A 20,502-nucleotide genomic window follows, 5' to 3' on the forward strand; every position below is an offset into this window, starting at 1 on the left:
GCTCTGCAGCACTCCATCAATCAGGCCTTTATGGGAGAGTGCCAAGATGGAAGCCACTCTTCAGTAAAAGGCACATGACAGCCCACTTGGAGTTTGCCAAAAGGCACCTAAAGACTCTCAGACCATGAGAATCAAGATTCTCTGGTCTGATGAAACCAATATTGAACTCTTTGGCCTAAATGCCAAGTGTCACATCTGGAAGAAACCTGACACCATCCCTACGGTGAAGCATGGTGGTGGCAGCATCATGCTATGGGGATGTTTTCAGTGGCAGGGACTAGGAGACAAGTCAGAATTGAGGAAAAGATGGACGTAGCAAAGTACAGAGAGATTCTTGATGAAAACTTGCTCCAGAGCGCTCAGGACCTCAGACTGGGGCGAAGGTTCACCTTCAACAGGACAACGACCCTAAGCACACAGCCAAGACAACGCAGCAGTGGGTTCAGGGCAAGTCTCTGAATGTCCTTGACTGGCCCAGCCAGAGCCCAGACTTGAACCCGATCAAACATCTCTGGAGAAACCTGAAAATAGTTGTGCAGCGATGCTCCCCATCGAACCTGGCAGAGCTTGAGAGGATCTGCAGAGAAGAAACTTCCCAAATACAGGTGTGCCAAGTTTGTAGCGTTATACCAAAGAAGACTCAATGCTGTAATCGCTGCCAAAGGCGCTTCAACAGAGTACTGAGTAAAGGGTCACTGTTTGCGAAAAAGATCTACAGTAGCCTCAACAGCACCCTCTAGGGTAGCACCATGGTGTAGCCAAAAGACAGCTATTTTCCGTCTCCCTCTGGGTACATTGACTTCACAATACAAAACCTAGGAGGCTCAGGGTTCTCACCCCCTTCCATAGACTTACACAGTAATCAGAGCTCTTGCAGCATGAACTGACATGTTGTCCATCCAATCAAAAGATCAGAGAATCTAGTACTCAAAGAATAAGCTACAGCTAGATAGCAATGCAGGGCATATGTGGTGAGTAGTTGACTCAAAGAGAGAGAATAGTTTAGAAACAAATTCATTTCTTAAAAAATGAAGAAGAAGCAGCAGAGAGTGAGAGAGAGAGACTGTTAAATAGTCACCAATAGCTGGCCTCCGCCCAGTACCCAGCCCTGAACTTAGTCACTGTTACTAGCCGCCAGGTAATCTACCCTGCACATTAGAGACCCTATGTATATAGTCATTGAACTCTGGTCACTTTATTAAGGTTAAAATACTCTTTTATCCATTTCATATGTATATACTGTTCTAGTCAAGGCTCGTTCTATATAACTACTGCTTGTCATACATTTTCTATTCATATACTGTTCATATTGTCTACACACACCATCATATACATATACTGTATATTTATTGTTCTGATATTTCTTAATTCCTTTCTATTTATTCATGGATTTGTGCGTATTGTTATGGCTTACTGCACGTTGAAGCTTGAAATAACATCTGCAAAATATGTGTATGCGTAAAATGTTTTCATTTCATTATTCTTAGTTGAACTTTTACTTAGTTAGCAAACTAATGCAGCTAATTTAGCCTACTCAACAACCTGACTCAAACAGAGAGGAATGCTATTTATGTTAGCTAGCTGGCTAAGGCTATCTAACACTGCAATTCCTTCAAGGTAAGTTTTCGGTTTTATTAATGTATTGCCAAATACAGAATTTGTTCTTAACCGACTTGCCTAGTTAAATAAAGGTTAAATATATATACCTAACTGAGAAGGATGTAATCGTTGCCAAATATGTCCTCAGAATTTGTTCTTAACCGACTTGCCTAGTTAAATAAAGGTTAAATATATATACCTAACTGTTTGCAGTACACTGTACTGCATGATTGTACACATGGATTGGATTGTGGGTTTACTAACGTGTTAGTTTTAGTAGCTATGTTGACTATAACGTTAATATTGTAAGGAAAAGAAAAGCTAAAAAAAGTGTGTTTTATTAAGATCTTTTAAATATGTCCACAGTTTTGCCCTCTCTCTCTCTGTATGTAATGAGGCGATTGCAAAGCACCTAAACTTTAGCCCGGTGGGCTTACACAGACCAACCCTGGATGATCACAGGTGAAAGGCTTTATGAATGAGTAGAATATGTTTGTTTTGATGGAGGAATTGCCTGAGAACAGGTACAAGAGGATCTCTTAGTAGGTAGTTCGTTAAGCCCACCTTGTGGTCCAGGGAACCCTCTGTCTCCCTTGGCGGCCTGGAATCCAGGCAGGCCTACTGGCCCATCTAGGCCCAAGACACCTTTTGGACCTGGGAGTCCTGCAGGGGACAATAACACATGGCTTCAGTGATGAGCTGGACATAATACTGATGAGTGAATCCTCGATACACATTAGTTTGAGGGCCTATGAGGAACTGTAGGGAGTCATATACCCATGTGGTGGTTAGTGGATGTCGCACTCATTAGGCATGATCACAGATGGCTGAAAACGTCAAATCTGCATGATTATTTTCTAAATGTCAAAATTACTCAAGCATTTCATAGATAATGTACTGTACATTCGGAAAGTTTTCAGACCCCTTGACTTTTCCCACATTTTGTTACATCACAGCCTTATTCTAAAAATGTATTGAATCCCCCCCCCCCCCTCAATCTACATGGAATACACTAGAACGACAAAGCAAAAACAGGTTCTTAGACATATTTGCAAATTTATATAAAAAAATAAAAACAGAAATATCACATTTACATAAGAATGCAGACCCTTTACTTAGTTCTTTGTTGAAACACCTTTGGCAACGATTACATCCTTCTTGGATATGACGCTACAAGCTTGGCACACCTGTATTTGGGGAGTTCTACTCCGGAGTTCTACTCCGGAGTTCTACTCCGCAGATCCTCTCGAACTCTATCAGGTTGGATGGGGAGCGTCACTGCACAGCTATTGGCTGGGCCACTCAAGGACATTCAGAGACTTGCCCCGAAGCCACTGCTGCGTTGCCTTGACTGTGTGCTTAGGGTCGTTGTCCTGTTGGAAGGTGAACCTTAGCCATATCTGAGGTCCTGAGCACTCTGGAGCAGGTTTTCATATAGGATCTCTCTGTATTTTGCTCCATTCATCTTTCCCTCGATCCTGACTAGTCTCCTAGTCCCTGAAAAACATACCCACAGCATGATGCGGCCACCACCATGCTTCACCGTAGGGATGGTGCCAGATTTCCTCCAGACGTGACACTTGGCATTCAGGCCAAAGATTTCAATCTTGGTTTCATCAGACCAAAGAATCTTGTTTCTCATCATCTGAGAGTTGAGGTGGAGGTGCCTTTTGGCAAAATCCAAGTGGGCTGTCATGTGCCTTTTACTGAGGAGTGGCTTCTTTCTGGCCTCTCTACCATAAAGACCTGATTGGTGGAGTGCTGCAGAGATGGGAGTACCTTTCAACAGGACAACCATCTCCACAGAGGAACTCTGGAGATCTGTCAGAGTGACCATTGGGTTCGTGACCAAGGCCCTTCTCCCCCGATTGCTCAGTCTGGCCGGGTGGTTCCAAACTTCTTCCATTTAAGAATGATGGAGGCCACTGTGTTCTTCGGGACCTTCAACGCTGAAGACATTTTTTGGTACCCTTCCGTAGATCTGTGCCTCGACACAATCCTCTCTCGGAGCTCTACGGACAATTCCTTTGACCTTGTGGCTTGGTTTTTGCTCTGACATGCACTGTCATGTGTGGGACCTTATATAGACAGGTGTGTGCCTTGCCAAATCATGTCCAAGCAATTGAATTTACCACAGGTGGACTGTGGACAGGTGGACTCTGTTTTTTTAGACAAAAATTTCTAAAAACCTGTTTTCACTTTGTCATTATGGGATATTGCGTGTAGATTGATGAGGAAATTGTTATATTTAATCAATTTTAAAATGAGGCTGTAAAGTAACAAAATATGGAAAAAGTAAAGGGGTCTGAATACATTTCAAATGCACTGTATACCTTTGTATTCATTTGAGTGCTGTGTTAGAGCTTTTGGGTGAGAGTACTCCGCACATCAGACATCTCAAAGAAACCCACACACACAGCCACGCATGCACACAAACCCACACCAGCTCACACCCACACCATACACACAATCCATTCATGTACCTGGTGGTCCGTTGCGTCCCTGAGCTCCTGTGGGTCCAGGCTCTCCTCTGCCCCCCAGGTCACCTGGCAGCCCCTGTTCTCCAGGGATCAGTGTCACCACGATGTAATCATCATTCCCCTTAGGCCCTGCAAAACAGCACCATCAAACCTCAGGATAACTACTTAGTGCAACTGCACTCTCTTAGGAAAAAAGGTGCTATCTAGAACCTAGAACCTAGAAAAGGTGCTATCTTCGGCTGTCCCCATAGAAGAATCCTTTGAAGAACCCTTTTTTTCCAGGAAAAACCCCAATAGGGTTCTACCTGGAACCTGCTATCTAGAACCTAAAAGGGTTCTTCGGCTGTCCCAATAGAAGAATCCTAGGCTGTCTCATCGTTGTCGGTGTTCAGGCCTACCACCGTTGTGTCATCAGCAAACATAATGATGCTGTTGGAGTCAGGCTTGGCCACGCAGTTGTGGGTGAACAGGAGGGAACTGAGCATACACCCCTGAGGTGCCCCCGTGTTGAGGATCAGCGTGGCAGATGTGTTGTTGCCTAACCTTACCAACTAGGGGCGGCCCGTCAGGAAGTCCATGATCCAGTTGTAGAGGGAGGTGTTTTGTTCCAGGGTCCGTAACTTAATGTTGAGCTTTGTGGGCATTATGGTGTTGAACGCTGAGCTGTAGTCAATGAACAGCATTCTCACATAGGTGTTCCTTTTGTACAGCTGGGAAAGGGCAGTGTGGAGATCTGTTGGTGCGGTATGCAAATTGGAGTGGGTATGGGATTTCCGGGATGATGGTGTTGCCTTTCAAAGCACTTCATGGCTAACAACAGGAGTGCTACGGGGGAGGAGTCATTTAGGCAGGTAACCTTCGCTTTCTTGGGCATAGGGGCTATGGTGGTCTGCTTGACACATGTAGGTATTACAGACACTGACAGGGAGAGGTTGAAAATGTCAGTGAAGACACTTGCCAGTTGGTCAGCGCATGCTCAGAATACACATCCTGGTAATCCGCCTGGCCCCGCTTAAAGGTCTTGCTCATATCGGCTACGGAGAGCGTGATCACACAGTTATCCGGAACAGCTGGTGCTCTCATGCATGCTTCAGCGTTGCTTGCCTCGAAGCGAGCATAAAATGCTGGTAGGTTCGTGTCACTAGGCAGCTCATGGCTGGGTTTCCCTTTGTAGTCCTTGATAGTTTGCAAGCCCTGCCACATCCAACGTGCGTCAGAGCCGGTCTAGTAGGATTCAATCTTAGTCCTGTATTGATGCTTTGACTGTTTGATGGTTCATCTGAGGGCATAGCGGGATTTCTTATAAGCGTCCGGATTAGTGTCCCGCTTCTTGAAAGCGGCAGCTCTAGCCTTTACCTCGGTGCGGATGTTTCCTGTAATCCATGGCTTCTGGTTGGGATATGTACGTATGGCCACTGTGGTGACGACGACATCAATGCACTTATTGACTGCTTCCTGCTTTAGTTTTTGCTTGTAAGCAGCAATCAGGAGGATAAAATTATGGACAGATTTTCCAAATGGAGGGAGAGGGAGAGCTTTGTATGCTTCTCTATGTGTGGAGTAAAGGTGGTCTAGAGTTTATTTTCCTCTGGTTGCACATGTGACATGCTGGTAGAAATGAAGTAAAACGGATTTAAGTTTCCCTGCATTAAAGTCCCTGGCCACTAGGAGAGACGCTTCTGGATGAGCATTTTCTTCTTTGCTTATGACCTTATACAGCTCGTTGAGTTCGGTCTCAGTGCCAGCGTCGGTTTTGGTGGGAAATAGACAACTACGAAAAATATAGATGAAAATTGGTAGATAGTGTGGTTCAGAGGCTTATCATGAGGTGCTCTCCCTCAAGTGAGCAATACCTCGAGACTACCTTAATATTAGACATTGTGCACCAGCTGTTATTGACAAATAGACACACACCCCCGCCCCTAGTCTTACTGGACGTAGCTGTTCTGTCCTGCCGATGCACGGAAAATTCAGACAACTGTATATTATTCGCATCGTTGTTCAGCCACGACTCGGTGAAACATAAGAGATTACAGTTTTCATTGTCCCGTTGATAAGATCGTCTCGAATGGAGTTTATCTAGTTTATTTTCCAGTGAGTGCACGTTGGCCAATAGAACGGGTTACCCACTCGCCGACGAATTCTCACAAGGCACTCTGATCTCCATCCCCTGTATTTCCTTACTTTTCTTCATGCAAATGATGGGGATTTGGGCCTTGTCTGGGAGCAGCATTATATCCTTCGCATCAGACACATTAAATAAAATACCGTTGTCCAGTTTGAGGTGAATAATCGCTGTTCTGATGTCCAGAAGCTCTTTTCGGTCATAAGAGATGGTAGCATCAACATCATGTACAAAATAAGTAACAAACAATTCAAAAAAACACACAAAATAGCAGAATTGGTTAAGAGCCAGTAAAACGGCAGCAATTTTTACAGAATTCCTGGTCAGTTCGTGTCCATTGGAGGGCCCAACATGACTAACCATGTAACCTGACCAGGAAAAACTCAGGACCCTAGGTGTGAGTGCTCGTCCTACCTGGTGCTCCAGGCAGCCCTTTCTGTCCAGGGCAACCTACAGGTCCTGCAGGTCCTGCATCTCCTTTCTGACCTGAAACACCACACATTGTGTCATATATTTGTAAAAAACACAATAAAAAGGACATTGGTTGATTCATTGACACTGATTTAGTAGTTAAGATAACTGCACAAATAAATAACACTACAGTATAGGATGTTGTGAGATGTTTGCTATGCAGTAAAAGTTGCTGACTAGAGTATGTTAGCATGTCATTAACAGTCGTGCAAGTATTGCGGTCTGAGACTACAGTCAAATTTTGGATTGCCACAGTAACATTATGGATTGCCTTCCCCAGATGAAGGTTGCAGCTCTGACCTACAGTATAGTAACAGAAATTACATTCTGAATGCATGTATAAAGTATGGAGGTTGTTAATAAGGTGTCAGATTGGTTATTACCGTTTGGTCCGATGTCTCCTAACTGTCCCATCTCCCCTTTGACTCCCAAACCACCTGGTGTGCCATCATTACCCTGTGAAAACACATCCTATTCAGCACACCCATTCGGTTTTGGGTCAGTTTTGCATTTTCCCCACTACTGGTTAAGGTTAGGATTGGGGGAGGGGGAGATGCTACTAGATTTGTAATTAGGGGAAATGTCACCCCTAATTTACATGTGTGTGTGCAAGGTGACATCTTTATGAATAATGACTGATTATTGGCTCTTCATGTGTGGACTCTCCCTTGTTACACGTTCACATTGGGAAGCGGCAACAATTTATGTGGATATATTTTTTTATATATTTATTTATAGCGTCTTTATGTAACCAGGTAGACAAGTTGAGAACAAGTTCTCATTTACAATTGCGACCTGGCCAAGATAAAGCAAAGCAGTTCGACACATGCAACAACACAGAGTTACACATGGAGTAAAACAAACATACAGTCAATAATACAGTAGAAAAATAAGTCTATATACAATGTGAGCAAATGAGGTGAGATAAGGGAGGCAAAAAACGCCATGGTGGCGAAGTAAATACAATATAGCAAGTAAAACACTGGAATGGTAGATTTGCAGTGGAAGTAGAAATAGAAATAGTGCAAAGTAGAAATAGAAATAATGGGGTCCAAAGGAGCAAAATAAATAAATACAGTAGAGGAAGAGGTAGTTGTTTGGGCTAAATTATAGATGGGCTATGTACAGGTGCAGTAATCTGTGAGCTGCTCTGACAGCTGGTGCTTAAAGCTAGTGAGGGAGATAAGTGTTTCCAGTTTCAGAGATTTTTGTAGTTCGTTCCAGTTATTGGCAGCAGAGAACTGGAAGGAGAGACGGCCAAAGGAGGAATTGTCTATAGGTGGGAAGTTGGTCCAACGTTTATGATGATGTCATCTCCCGGAGTCTACCTTTAAGCATGGGTGAGTAAATCAGTGGTGTGTGACTCACCGGTCTGCCCTGTAACCCTGTGTCTCCTCTATACCCAGGCGTACCCAGGAGGCCCATGGCGCCTTTGTTCCCTTTATCTCCTTTAAAGCCAGGTCCCGGTGGACCAGGAGGTCCCCGTGGCCCCTGCATACCTAAATACACAGAGGGGGGAGCAGGCTCAGAGGTCATGGAAGCAATGAAGCCAAAACAATAATTCAACAGAGGGCTCTAGTCACAAGTAGGGAAGATGGTATCCTTTGAGATGCAGCCTACACACCTTGGGGTCCAGGGACACCATTTTGTCCACGGTCTCCTTTTAGCCCTTCGAAGCACATTCCATCCCGGCCAGGACTTCCAGACAGTCCCATAGGACCAGGGGGGCCTGGAGGTCCAACGTCCCCCAAAGGCCCTGAGGGACCAGGAGGGCCAAAGCGGCCAGGTATCCCTGCATCCCCCTTAAGTCCTACAGAAACAGTCAGATGAACAGATCAGTGAAGGGATATCTTTTTGTAGCGTTCAACACTTGGGAGGGAATCATTACCATCTGGTAGCACTAAAGGTTGAGAGACCCAGAGCTGCTGAGCCTTGAGGTGACTTTACAAACCCCATTTCACTGTCTTAACATTCTAAACAGCATCCTATTTGAAGGGAGTTAACGTCGCTAACTAGCATAGAGATGACAGGAGATGTTATTGGGACACACACATGGTTTACATCGTATATCCTATGTCATGACATTGCTCTGTTCGGTGAGGTTTATGACCCCCCCCATTAATACCCTTTTCCCCTTTCTCTCCACTCTACAGAATGGACTCTTGGAAAGCCCTTTGTTAACATAGAGAGAGTATGGTAACTTCACAAGGTTGGGGAATGGAACAATATTTCCCTTTCTCAACCAGTTGAAAGGGTCTGTTGGCACTTAAAAAATATGATGCCAGATCAGTTGTTGCCTGGGACATTATATCTGATGATAGGACAACATAAATTGTATCTTGGAAAGTCTACACATTCTAGTCTACACATCAGATTTACATGGAATTGCTGTGCAATTTAAAATGTTTAAATATGAAACTATTTGTGAGAAGATGAAATGTGATTTTAGCTTCTAAATGAGAGAATTGATTTCATAAGTAAACATGCTCACTCAGTGGCCACTCCCAAGTGAACAGACATTGGTTGGAGAGGGTTGAAACATGCCCTTCTCTTCCCCAGTACAAAAGCCCCCCGCGACCATATTCACGTTAGACTAAGCAAACCCTGGCGTGAGCTGTGGTTGCGAATGGTTGAACGACTACTCTATCTAACGGAATTTACATGAGATCACGTGGATCACGTGGAGGTGACAATCACCACGCTGAAATGGTTGTGATGGGACTTCTCATGACATGATTAGTAATCGATGTATATGATCTATCCTGTGCATGTATATGTAATTCTGTGTGATTATTTAGCTATTTAGTAAATAAATAATTAAGCCAATTTTTGGTTTGCAGATTCTACTTGTCAGCCAGGGTTCGTGCAGATAACCAAGTACTTTACGACCATCAGAATGAGACTGAATAAGGTGACGATTCATAATTGACTGCTATTGATATAAAAGATCTTCAGATCTTTAAGAGGGTGGATTCGGGAGATAACCGCTCTATATAAATGAATGCTTCCGTGGTACCCCAGGTTATTAATGGTTTAATTGTTGCATGGTTTAATTCAATCACGTAATCAATTAAACGTTAGGTAATCAATTTGATAAAATAGCATGTCATATAATTTAATCATAGTCAGAGACACGACACATATATTGTACAACAAAACAAATGCATGCAACTACAGTATGTGGACACCGCTTCAAATGAGCGGATTCAGCTCTTTCAGCTACACCCGTTGCTGACGGGTGTATAAAATTGAGCACAAAGCCATGCAATCTCCATAGACAAATATTGGAAGATCAATGGCCCGTACTGAAGAGCTCAGTGACTCAACTTGGCACCTTCATAGAATAACACCTTTCCAGCAAGTCGGTTCGTCAAATTTCTGCCTTGGTAGAGCTGCACCGGTCAACTATAAGTGTTGTTATTGTGAAGTGGAAACTTCTAGGAACATCAAGCTCACAGAACAGGACCGCCAAGTGCTTAAGCGTGTAGCGCATAAAAATTGTCTGGCCTCAGTTGCAACACTCACTACTGAGTTCCAAACTGCCTCTGGAAGCAACGTCAGCACAAGAACTGTTCATCTCTATGAAATGGGTCTCCATGGCCGAGCAGCCGCACACAAGCCTAAGATTACCATGCGCAATGCCAAGCGTCGGCTGCAGTGGTGTGAAGCTCGCTGCCGTAGAACTTTGGAGAAGTGGAAATGAGTTCTTAGGAGTGATGAATCACGCTTCACCATCTGGCAATCCAATGGACAAATCTGTGTTTGGTGGATGTCAGGAGAACGCTACCTGCCACAATGCATAGTGCCAAATGTAAAGTTTGGCGGAGAAGAAATAATAGTCTGGGGCTGTTTTTCATGGTTTAGGCTAGACCCCTTAGTTCCAGTGAAGGGAAATCTTAAAGCTACAGTATACGATGTTGTCTAAAATATTCTGTGCCTCCAACGTTGTGGCAACAGTTTGGGGAAGGCCCTTTCCTTTTTCAGCATGAAAATGCCCCCATGCACGAAGCGAGGTCCATACAGAAATGGTTTGTTGAGATCGGTGTGGAAGAACTTTCCTGTCCTGCACAGAGCCCTGACCTCAACCCCATCGAACACCTTTGGGATGAATTGGAACGACGACTGCGAGCCAGGCCTTATTTTCCAACATCAGTGCCCGACCTCACTAATGCTCTTGTGGCTGAACGGAAGCAAGTCCCAGCAACAATGTTCCAACATCTAGCAGAAAGCCTTCCCAAAAGAGTGGTGGCTGTTATAGCAGCAACGGGGGGACCAACTCCAAATTAATGCCCATGATTTTGGAAGGAGATGTTCAACGAGCAGGTGTCCACATAGGTTTGGCCATGTCGTGTATCTGTGTGTAGCACAGACTCACCAGATTGGCCCATCTTTCCGTCTGTGCCTTTTGGTCCAATGCCAGGGGCTGTAGAGAGAACAGAAAATCAACACAGAGAGATCATTTCTGTGAATGTGTAAAGGGCTATTTATATCAAAAGTTTTTCAATGTTTGCATTTTAAATTCAAATCACTCCATGGATTGACTGACTTCAATTGGAATTGACCCCAACCCTGGAGGGAGTGTTTTACACTCTTGGAAAAAAGGTGTTATCTAGAACCTAAAAGATGGTTCTACCTGGAACCAAAAAGTCATGTCCTATGAGGATAACCGAAGAACCCTTTTGGAACCCTTTTTTCTGAATCTAGTAGGGTTCTCTAACCTCCCATGTCTCCTTTCTCTCCTGCTGGGCCAGGGATGCCGTCTCGACCCTGGGCACCTCTGGGGCCTGCAGACCCTGGGTCACCAGCCAATCCTGGGCTCCCTGTGACACAGAGGCAGTGCTTAATAGGTTCACAAACACGCACAGACGGAAGGTCTAATGGCATTTCAGTAGGTGTGGACAAGCATTATAAATTACCTTGCAGGCCATTCTGGCCATGACAGCCATTATTGCCTGGGAGACCATTAATGCCCTTCTCCCCGGCTGGTCCCGGAGGTCCTAAGAAAGACGTGAGATACAGATACCGTGAGAATAAATAGAGTGTGTGTGTGTGAGTGCATTTGTGCAGTAGTTTATGTGTCGGGGGGCTAGGGTCAGTCTGTTACATCTGGAGTACTTCTCCTGTTTTATCCGGTGTCCTGTGTGAATTTAAGTATGCACTCTCTCTTTCTTTCTTTCTTTCTTTCTCTCTCTCGGAGGACCTGAGCCCTAGGACCATGCCTCAGGACTACCTGGCCTGATGACTCCTTGCTGTCCCCAGTCCACCTGGCCGTGCTGCTTCTCCAGTTTCAACTGTTCTGCCTGTGGCTATGGAACCCTGACCTGTACACTGGACGTAGTACCTGTCCCAGACCTGCTGTTTTCAACTCTTTAGATACAGCAGGAGCGGTAGAGATACTCTTAATGTTCGGCTATGAAAAGCCAACTGACATTTACTCCTGAGGTGCTGACTTGCTGCACCCTCGACAACTACTGTGATTATTATTATTTGACCATGCTGGTCATTTATGAACATTTGAAAATCTTGGCCATGTTCTGTTATAATCTCCACCCGGCACAGCCAGAAGAGGACTGGCCACCCCTCATAGCCTGGTTCCTCTCTAGGTTTCTTCCGAGGTTTTGGCCTTTCTAGGGAGTTTTTCCTAGCCACCGTGCTTCTACACCTGCATTGCTTGCTGTTTGGGGTTTTAGGCTGGGTTTCTGTACAGCACTTTGAGATATCAGCTGATGTAAGAAGGGCTATATAAATACATTTGATTTGATGCTTGTGGAAAGTTATTTTTGCAGTAGTTATTATAAATCCGTTAATGAGGAGGTTGTGTGGGTTTGCATGTACGGCACAGTGATTGTTATTCAGTGGGCGACAGAGACCTCGTGATCCCTGTAGTCCTTCTCTTCCCTTGGGTCCTGTGGGGCCGATGGCCCCCAGGGTTCCGAACCTCCCCGCTACACCCATCTCCCCCTTCTCTCCTGGAAAACCTGGAAACCCTGGCACTCCCTGAAAGAAAGAGGGAGAGAGCGAGAGAGATATGAGAATGAGAGAGTGAGAAGGAAAAGACAGAAAGCATGCAAGAGAGGAGAGAGAGAAGGGGGAGGAGGTTGGACTTAATTTCTGCTGAACACATTTGTACATTGCTAATCATTTGAAATATTAATTGTTGCTGTTCTATATCAGTATGTATCAGTTTTTCCTGGTCAGGTCAGGTGGTGTCAGGAAAAAAAAACAGGCCCCTCACGGGTAGTGTATTCGGTTTTCACCTTTTCTCCTTGTCGTCCTTTAGCTCCTGGTCCAGGGAGGCTGGGCTCTCCTTTCACTCCATTTACTCCATTTGGACCTGGTCTTCCAGATGAACCAGGCTCTCCACGACCTCCTGTTCCCCCTTTCTCACCCTTTACACCTGGTCAGCAAGGACACAAACCTGAATAGGGTGAAGTTGCCCCTAGACGCTGATCTTGGGTCAGTTTTGCATTTCCCCCTCCAATGGTTATGGTTACGATTCAGGGAGGGGAAGCTGATCCTAGATCTATATCTAGGGGAACTTCTGCCGGGAGCGACACAAACCTGGGAGTGTCCTTCTGTATATGTCAAGCCTCTAAAAAGACTGATTATGTATGCGAAAATATAATATTTTAAAGTATGTGAAATGTAGAACATTTTGTGTGCTTTAAATGCCAGGATGTCATATTAATTTCAGCTTTTCATCTACATATAGTAGGAATTTGTTGTATGCTACTGAGGAAGATAATCTTATTTTCCGACCCATGTGTGTTTGACAACAGCTGATAATCAGCTGATAATTCTGTAAGGGGAAACGCTATACCAAAATGAACGGATGGCGAGAAACAGCGCAAATGCGCATTAGATTACTCATTTTTACTAACGAGTAAGTTCTAAATAATATGTAGTACGATTACTACACAGTATGTAGATTTTAGTACGTAGTAGGCAAGACAGATTCTGGACACAACCTGTTTCGCTATAATTTTGAGTATGTTACCTGGCACACCCATATCTCCTGCGACTCCAGGGTTTCCATTGAAACCAGGACTTCCTTTCTGGCCATCTCTGCCTGGGTCGCCAACAGCACCTACAAGACAAGTGTGAGGTCAAAATATTAGTAATAAACAATTGCCTTTGGGGATTAATAAAGTTTACTCAATCAAATTGAATAGCTAGGCATGGTAGTGATTTATTAAGAAGAGGGGTAGGAGGTAGGCAATTGAAACAGTTTTTTTTTTCAATAGTGTGTCACGGTGCTTGGTACCTTGCGGCCCGGGAATCCCGGGAATCCCATCCTTGCCACTGGCTCCATTGTGCCCTATCACACCTAGATCTCCTTTGGCACCTGTTATGCCCCTCAGACCTGGAGAAAAGAGAGCAGAGTCAGAGGTCAGGGGTCACTAGATCTAAAAGGCCTTAACACATTTTGGGACAGTATAACATCATACAACTCAGGAGAAAATTATTATTGCTATCATAAATAATCACTTCATTATTCAACAGCATCAAATACATTTCCGATGTAGTTATGCTACTGTAAAGGCACGTTGAGACTTCTTGCATTAATTCGTTGTTACTTCTTAATTTGAAAATAGCCTTCACAACAGGAAATATAGTTTTTTACGCTCAGGAACAGAGCATTACTCTCAAACTATTATTCAGATTCAGAAACTGTAACGTCCTGACCAGAGTTCTTATGTTTTTTGCTTGTTTAGTGTTGGTCAGGACGTGAGCTGGGTGGGAATTCTATGTTGTGTGTCTAGTTCGTCTGTTTCTGTGTCCAGCCTAATATGGTTCTCAATCAGAGGCAGCTGTCAATCGTTGTCCCTGATTGAGAATCATACACTGCTCAAAAAAATAAAGGGAACACTTAAACAACACAATGTAACTCCAAGTCAATCACACTTCTGTGAAATCAAACTGTCCACTTAGGAAGCAACACTGATTGACAATAAATTTCACATGCTGTTGTGCAAATGGAATAGACAACAGGTGGAAATTATAGGCAATTAGCAAGACACCCCCAATAAAGGAGTGGTTCTGCAGGTGGTGACCACAGACCACTTCTCAGTTTATATGCTTCCTGGCTGATGTTTTGGTCACTTTTGAATGCTGGCAGTGCTTTCACTCTAGTGGTAGCATGAGACGGAGTCTACAACCCACACAAGTGGCTCAGGTAGTGCAGCTCATCCAGGATTGCACATCAATGCGAGCTGTGGCAAGAAGGTTTGCTGTGTCTGTCAGCGTAGTGTCCAGAGCATGGAGGCGCTACCAGGAGACAGGCCAGTACATCAGGAGACGTGGAGGAGGCCGTAGGAGGGCAACAACCCAGCAGCAGGACCGCTACCTCCGCCTTTGTGCAAGGAGGAGCACTGACAGACCCCTGCAAAATGACCTCCAGCAGGCCACAAATGTGCATGTGTCTGCTCAAACGGTCAGAAACAGACTCCATGAGGGTGGTATGAGGGCCCGACGTGCACAGGTGGGGTTGTGCTTACAGCCCAACACCCTGCAGGACGTTTGGCATTTGCCAGAGAACACCAAGATTGGCAAATTCGCCACTGGCACCCTGTGCTCTTCATAGATGAAAGCAGGTTCACACTGAGCACATGAGCACATGTGACAGACGTGACAGAGTCTGGAGACGCCGTGGAGAACGTTCTGCTGCCTGCAACATCCTCCAGCATGACCGGTTTGGCAGTGGGTCAGCCTTGGTGTGGGGTGGCATTTCTTTGGGGGGCCGCACAGCCCTCCATGTGCTCGCCAGAGGTAGCCTGACTGCCATTAGGTACCGAGATGAGATCCTCAGACCCCTTGTGAGACCACATGCTGGTGCGGTTGGCCCTGGGTTCCTCCTAATGCAAGACAATGCTAGACCTCATGTGGTTGGCGTGTGTCAGCAGTTCCTGCAAGAGGAAGGAATTGATGCTATGGACTAGCCCGCCCGTTCCACAGACCTGAATCCAATTGAGCACATCTGGGACATCATTTCTCGCTCCATCCATCAACGCCACGTTGCACCACAGACTGTCCAGGAGTTGGCAGATGCTTTAGTCCAGGTATGGGAGGAGATCCCTCCGGAGACCATCCGCCACCGCATCAGGAGCATGCCCAGGCGTTGTAGGGAGGTCATACAGGCACGTGGAGGCCACACACACTACTGAGCCTCATTTTGACTTGTTTTAAGGACATTACATCAAAGTTGGATCAGCCTGTAGTGTGGTTTTCCACTTTAATTTTGAGTGTGACTCCAAATCCAGACCTCCATGGGTTGATAAATTTGATTTCCATTGATCATTTGTGTGTGATTTTGTTGTCAGCACATTCAACTATGTAAGGAAAAAAGTATTTAATAAGAATATTTCATTCATTCAGATCTAGGATGCTCTGAGACAAGCATGGCGACAGGTCTTGATAAATCAATGAGATTTTTATTTTGACTGGATCGTCGTTTGGGTATTGGTTAGACTACAATTATGGTGTAGAATTGTTTATGCTCTTAGTGTAACCTTTATTTAACTAGACAAGTCACTTAAGAACAAATTCTTATTTACAATGACAGCCTACTCCTTGCTCCCCATCAGGGAATTAAACGCCGGTCTCCCGCGTGCCCCTCTCATGCCCGCCCGGTACTGTGTAGCCTACTCCCGACCGTCACGTTGTACAGCTCCATATTTTCCCTTCCATCCTAGCAGAAACCCAGAGGGTTTTTCATTTTTCTTGGAATATAAACACCATAATTATTCAAATGAATCCCAAACTCTAAAAGTAATTGGAAAGGTAGACACAAATTATTTGTGACATTGTGGTTACAATAAAGAATGTAAACAAAATGTAAACAAGATGCTGTGTTTTTATTTACAGTAGTGATGGACAGCTCGTGGCATTTTGAAAACTTGTAGCCCGACTATCAGGACAATAGACTCTTTATAGCCCGGCTAAGGTAGGTGTGAACATCCCACTACCTGCAATGTATTCGATGCTTGAGTAATCTGAAGTGTTTTTTCATCAACATCTTTATGCTTTAGTTAATAAAATAACTAGAAAAAAGACAATCAAAATGCAGATGGTTATTTAAACTACATTTTAGTTGCACTATGCCCCCAGCTCCATGACCACAGGTAAAACCTTGCTGAAATGATCAATATATTTGTTGCGTTATAGTATCGTCAATTTCTCTAGTCAAAACGTCTTGATGGCCTCAAAAGTTTGGACACACCTAATCATTCCAGGGTTATTCTTCATTTTTACTATTTTCTACATTGTAGAATAATAGTGAAGATATCACAATTTTGAAATAGCACATATGGAATCAGTTAAGATCAAATCCTTATTTACATTCATATTTATTTTTGTGGCGGGAGGTAGCCTAGTGGTTAGAGCACTGGGCCAGTAACCTAAAGGTTGCAAGATTGAATCCCCGAGCTGATAAGGTAAAAATCTGTCATTCTGCACCTGAACAAGGCAGTTAACCCACTGTTCCTAGGCCGTCATTGTAAATAAGAATTTGTTCTTAACTGATTTGCCTAGTTAAAAAAATGTATAAACACAAGGACAGCCTACTCCTTCCTCCCGGTCGGGGAATTGAACCCCAGTTGCCTGCACGACACAGGGATAATTTAGCTAAATAACCCAGCACTGTAGCCTACTCCCGATCGTCACGTTATACAGTGCCATATTTTCCATTCCATCCTAACGGAAACCCAAAGGGTTTTTTTTTTTTTTTTGGAATAGAAACACCATAATATTAATCAAATTAATTAAGCGACATTTCTTAAAATCAGTCCCATATACTATGTTCTTGCAAAAAAAAATCTATCCTCTAGTACAGCCACTATTGAAGGCTATCAAATGCTTCTCAAAGATGCCCTCTGGTGGTCAAACTAACACTAACTAGCATTAATGGTACCAGTAATTGGCAGTAATGTGCCATAGAATTCTGTGGCACCACGCAAGCCGTGCTGCAGTACGTTGCAACTTTTAAAGGACGAACCACTGTAAATGTTTCTAAAAACTCAAGGGGAGAAGGGAATAGCCTACTACAGACACTGTGTGTAAGTCTAAAAGGACGGGGTGCCGCTAATGTTCTAGAATCAGAATTGGAGTTTGTAGTGTTGATTGGGGGTAGGGGTCATTCATAGTCAGGGGTCATTCAGAGACAGACCTATAGGTCCTGGGTCCCCAGGGTCCCCATGGACCTCGATGTATGTTGTGACTCCAATATCTCCAGGAGCCCCAGAATCTCCCACAGGTCCCCTGACTCCTACACGGCCCTTCACACCATCAGCACCCATCCGACCTGGAGACAGCAATCATCATCGTCAACATCATCATCATCATCATCATCATCATCATAGCGTGTGTGTGTGTGCATAAAAGTATTGGACAGTTCTACCTTTAGGGCCAAGTCGTCCCCCTGGTCCTGGGCCTCCGTCTGGTCCTGGTGTACCACACGCTCCTGATGGCCCCATGTCTCCTCTCAGGCCTTGGAGAACACACACACAGGTTCATAACAGTTGATCACACAATGGCACATTATCTTCTTCACCTTAAAGCAGTCCTTCTCAAATAGTGGGGCGCGCCCCCCTGGGGGCGCTCGGAGCGATGCCAGGGGGGCGCGTGTGACCCCGGGGAACATGCTTTTTTTTGCGCAGGGAGTAGGTTTTTTTTGCACCGAACAAGAGCACACAGCAGGATATATGAAGTGCAGATTACAAACCCTTAAGAGACACCATGGAAAAATATTTAACAGGGATGTAAAGGAAGGCGGAGAGAGACGGAGATAATGAGACACACGTAAGTCTCCCGAAAGCTAAGACGAGGAAATATGACGGCGCGTATGTAGCGCTTGGCTTCACTGTGACTACGGTGGGAGACAAGACCGGTATGTTTACTGTATCTAAAAATGTTGGCAGCGGACAGCATGAAGCCAAATAAATTAAGGCGTCACTTAAAGACATTACACCCCAATCACGCTGATAAGTCGCTTGAGTTTAGTCAGCGAAAACGTGCTGAATATTGCCAACAATCGTCCCGCTTTGTGAATGCTACTTCAGTAAACCAGCGAGCACTGCTGGCATCATATAAGGTGGCGTACCAAATTGCTCAGTGCAAAAAACCCCACTCCATAGCAGAGGAGCTGATACTACCTGCAGCATTAGACATGGTCTCTGTCATGCTGGATGACGCAAGTGCTGCAAAAATAAAAACTATGACTTCCTCATTTTATTTTTTTTAAATCAGCACAAATTGTTTTATTCATTTTTGTTTTATAGGTCAGTGTTTCATATATTGTGCTCCTGAGTTAATGTTGCTGATCAATTTGAATGTATTATTATTTATTGATTATATTTTATTTTATTTTTCAGTATCAAATTGTCAAATAAGGATTGAATTTTTTTAACATTTCAGGCAAATTGATGCACTTTAAGTCTTTTCTGTTACAGACTAAAAAACAATGTTAATAAAGTTATTCTTTGTTGTAAGTTGATCTATATTTCTTTCTTTTTTGTTTTCTTTAATGTTAATAAGGATACAATGTTATGCAGAGGTGTACTTATAACAATTTCATAGACAAATTATACTATTTACAGTCGCGGCGGAGAGTTGGGGGGCGCGAAATGTTTACTTCTTCCTAGAAAATAACAGAAAATAATTGAGAAACACTGCCTTCAAGCAACAGTGGTCTAACCTGGTGTCCCAGGAACACCATCTCTTCCTCTGAATCCTTTCAGGCCGGCAGCCCCCCCAGGTCCCGGGGGCCCATCAAACCCGGGCCGTCCAAACGGCCCCATCAATCCTGGGGCCCCTCTGCCAGGCAGACCTGAATCGCCCTGCGCCCCCTTCTGTCCTCTGGTCCCTGAAGCATGTAGAGAGACAGGAGAGAAGAGAGAAAGAAAGGGGAGAGAAGAGAGACAGAGACGGGGGGAGGAGAACGAGACAGCAGGGAGAGGAGAAAGGGGAAAATGAGAGAACAAAAAGGAGGAACACACAGAGAGGACTTTATGAGAGTGTCATACATGTATGTACAGTAGAGTCACAGCTAGAACTTTTATGAGCAGTGTTCTGACAGAGATGCTTACAGCATCAAATATGCTTACATGCAGTGTTCTGACAAAGATGCTTACATGCTTACAGTAAAGCTGTCATCAAGGCAAATTGTGGCTATTTGAAGAATCTCAAATCTCAAATAATATATTTTGATTTGTTTAACACTTTTTTGGTAACTACATGATTCCAGATGTGTTATTTCATAGTTTTGATGTCATCACTATTATTCTACAATGTAGAAAAAAGTAAACATAAAGAAAAACCCTTGAATGAGTAGGTGTTCTAAAACCTTTGACTGGTAGTGTACATTCTGGGAGAAAAACAAAAAAAACAAAATGGCATCCTTTGCCACTTGTTTCGGTAAACAGCTGAATTGTGGGGCTAAGGATATGTACCTGTGAAGCCAATGATTCCATTGAGACCTACAGCCCCCGGAGGGCCTGGAATGCCTTGTGTACACGCTCCAGGATCCCCAGGCAGACCAGGCAAGCCCTCAGCACCTTTACTGCCTGAGGATAGACAGAAGCAACAATCAGACTGTATGTGTGGGTGTGTGTGGGTGTGTGTGTGTGTCTACTCACCTCTGTCTCCCTGTGGACCATCTCTTCCTGGTAGGCCAGGCAATCTATCAAGCCCAGGCAGACCAGAGTTTCCAGTCAGCCCCAGAGAACCATCCTCCCCTGGGGGGCCTAGTCTACCTGGCAGCCCTGGGAGCCCTGGTCTGAAATCACCCTAAAAACACATACAACACAGAATGACTATGTATGGACACACAAA

General features: G+C 44.4%; 1 protein-coding gene across 1 annotated transcript in view; it reads right to left on the bottom strand.

The window, feature by feature from the left end:
* Positions 1-20,502, bottom strand: part of col4a3 (collagen, type IV, alpha 3) — a 120,405-nt gene that overhangs the window by 7,383 nt on the left and 92,520 nt on the right. The window contains exons 30-47 of the mRNA XM_055896596.1: positions 20,307-20,457; positions 20,121-20,234; positions 19,367-19,534; positions 18,071-18,160; positions 17,840-17,974; positions 13,940-14,038; positions 13,673-13,762; positions 12,933-13,072; positions 12,546-12,672; positions 11,592-11,672; positions 11,394-11,495; positions 11,051-11,098; positions 8,300-8,485; positions 8,044-8,174; positions 7,059-7,131; positions 6,619-6,690; positions 4,083-4,208; positions 2,164-2,262 (exon numbers count right to left, since the gene is read on the bottom strand). Coding sequence (XP_055752571.1) covers positions 2,164-2,262; positions 4,083-4,208; positions 6,619-6,690; positions 7,059-7,131; positions 8,044-8,174; positions 8,300-8,485; positions 11,051-11,098; positions 11,394-11,495; positions 11,592-11,672; positions 12,546-12,672; positions 12,933-13,072; positions 13,673-13,762; positions 13,940-14,038; positions 17,840-17,974; positions 18,071-18,160; positions 19,367-19,534; positions 20,121-20,234; positions 20,307-20,457 — 2,032 coding nt within the window. The remainder of the gene's footprint in view (positions 1-2,163; positions 2,263-4,082; positions 4,209-6,618; positions 6,691-7,058; positions 7,132-8,043; positions 8,175-8,299; positions 8,486-11,050; positions 11,099-11,393; positions 11,496-11,591; positions 11,673-12,545; positions 12,673-12,932; positions 13,073-13,672; positions 13,763-13,939; positions 14,039-17,839; positions 17,975-18,070; positions 18,161-19,366; positions 19,535-20,120; positions 20,235-20,306; positions 20,458-20,502) is intronic.

The sequence above is a fragment of the Salvelinus fontinalis genome, chromosome 33 (assembly GCF_029448725.1).
Source record: "Salvelinus fontinalis isolate EN_2023a chromosome 33, ASM2944872v1, whole genome shotgun sequence".
Lineage (NCBI taxonomy): Eukaryota > Metazoa > Chordata > Actinopteri > Salmoniformes > Salmonidae > Salvelinus > Salvelinus fontinalis.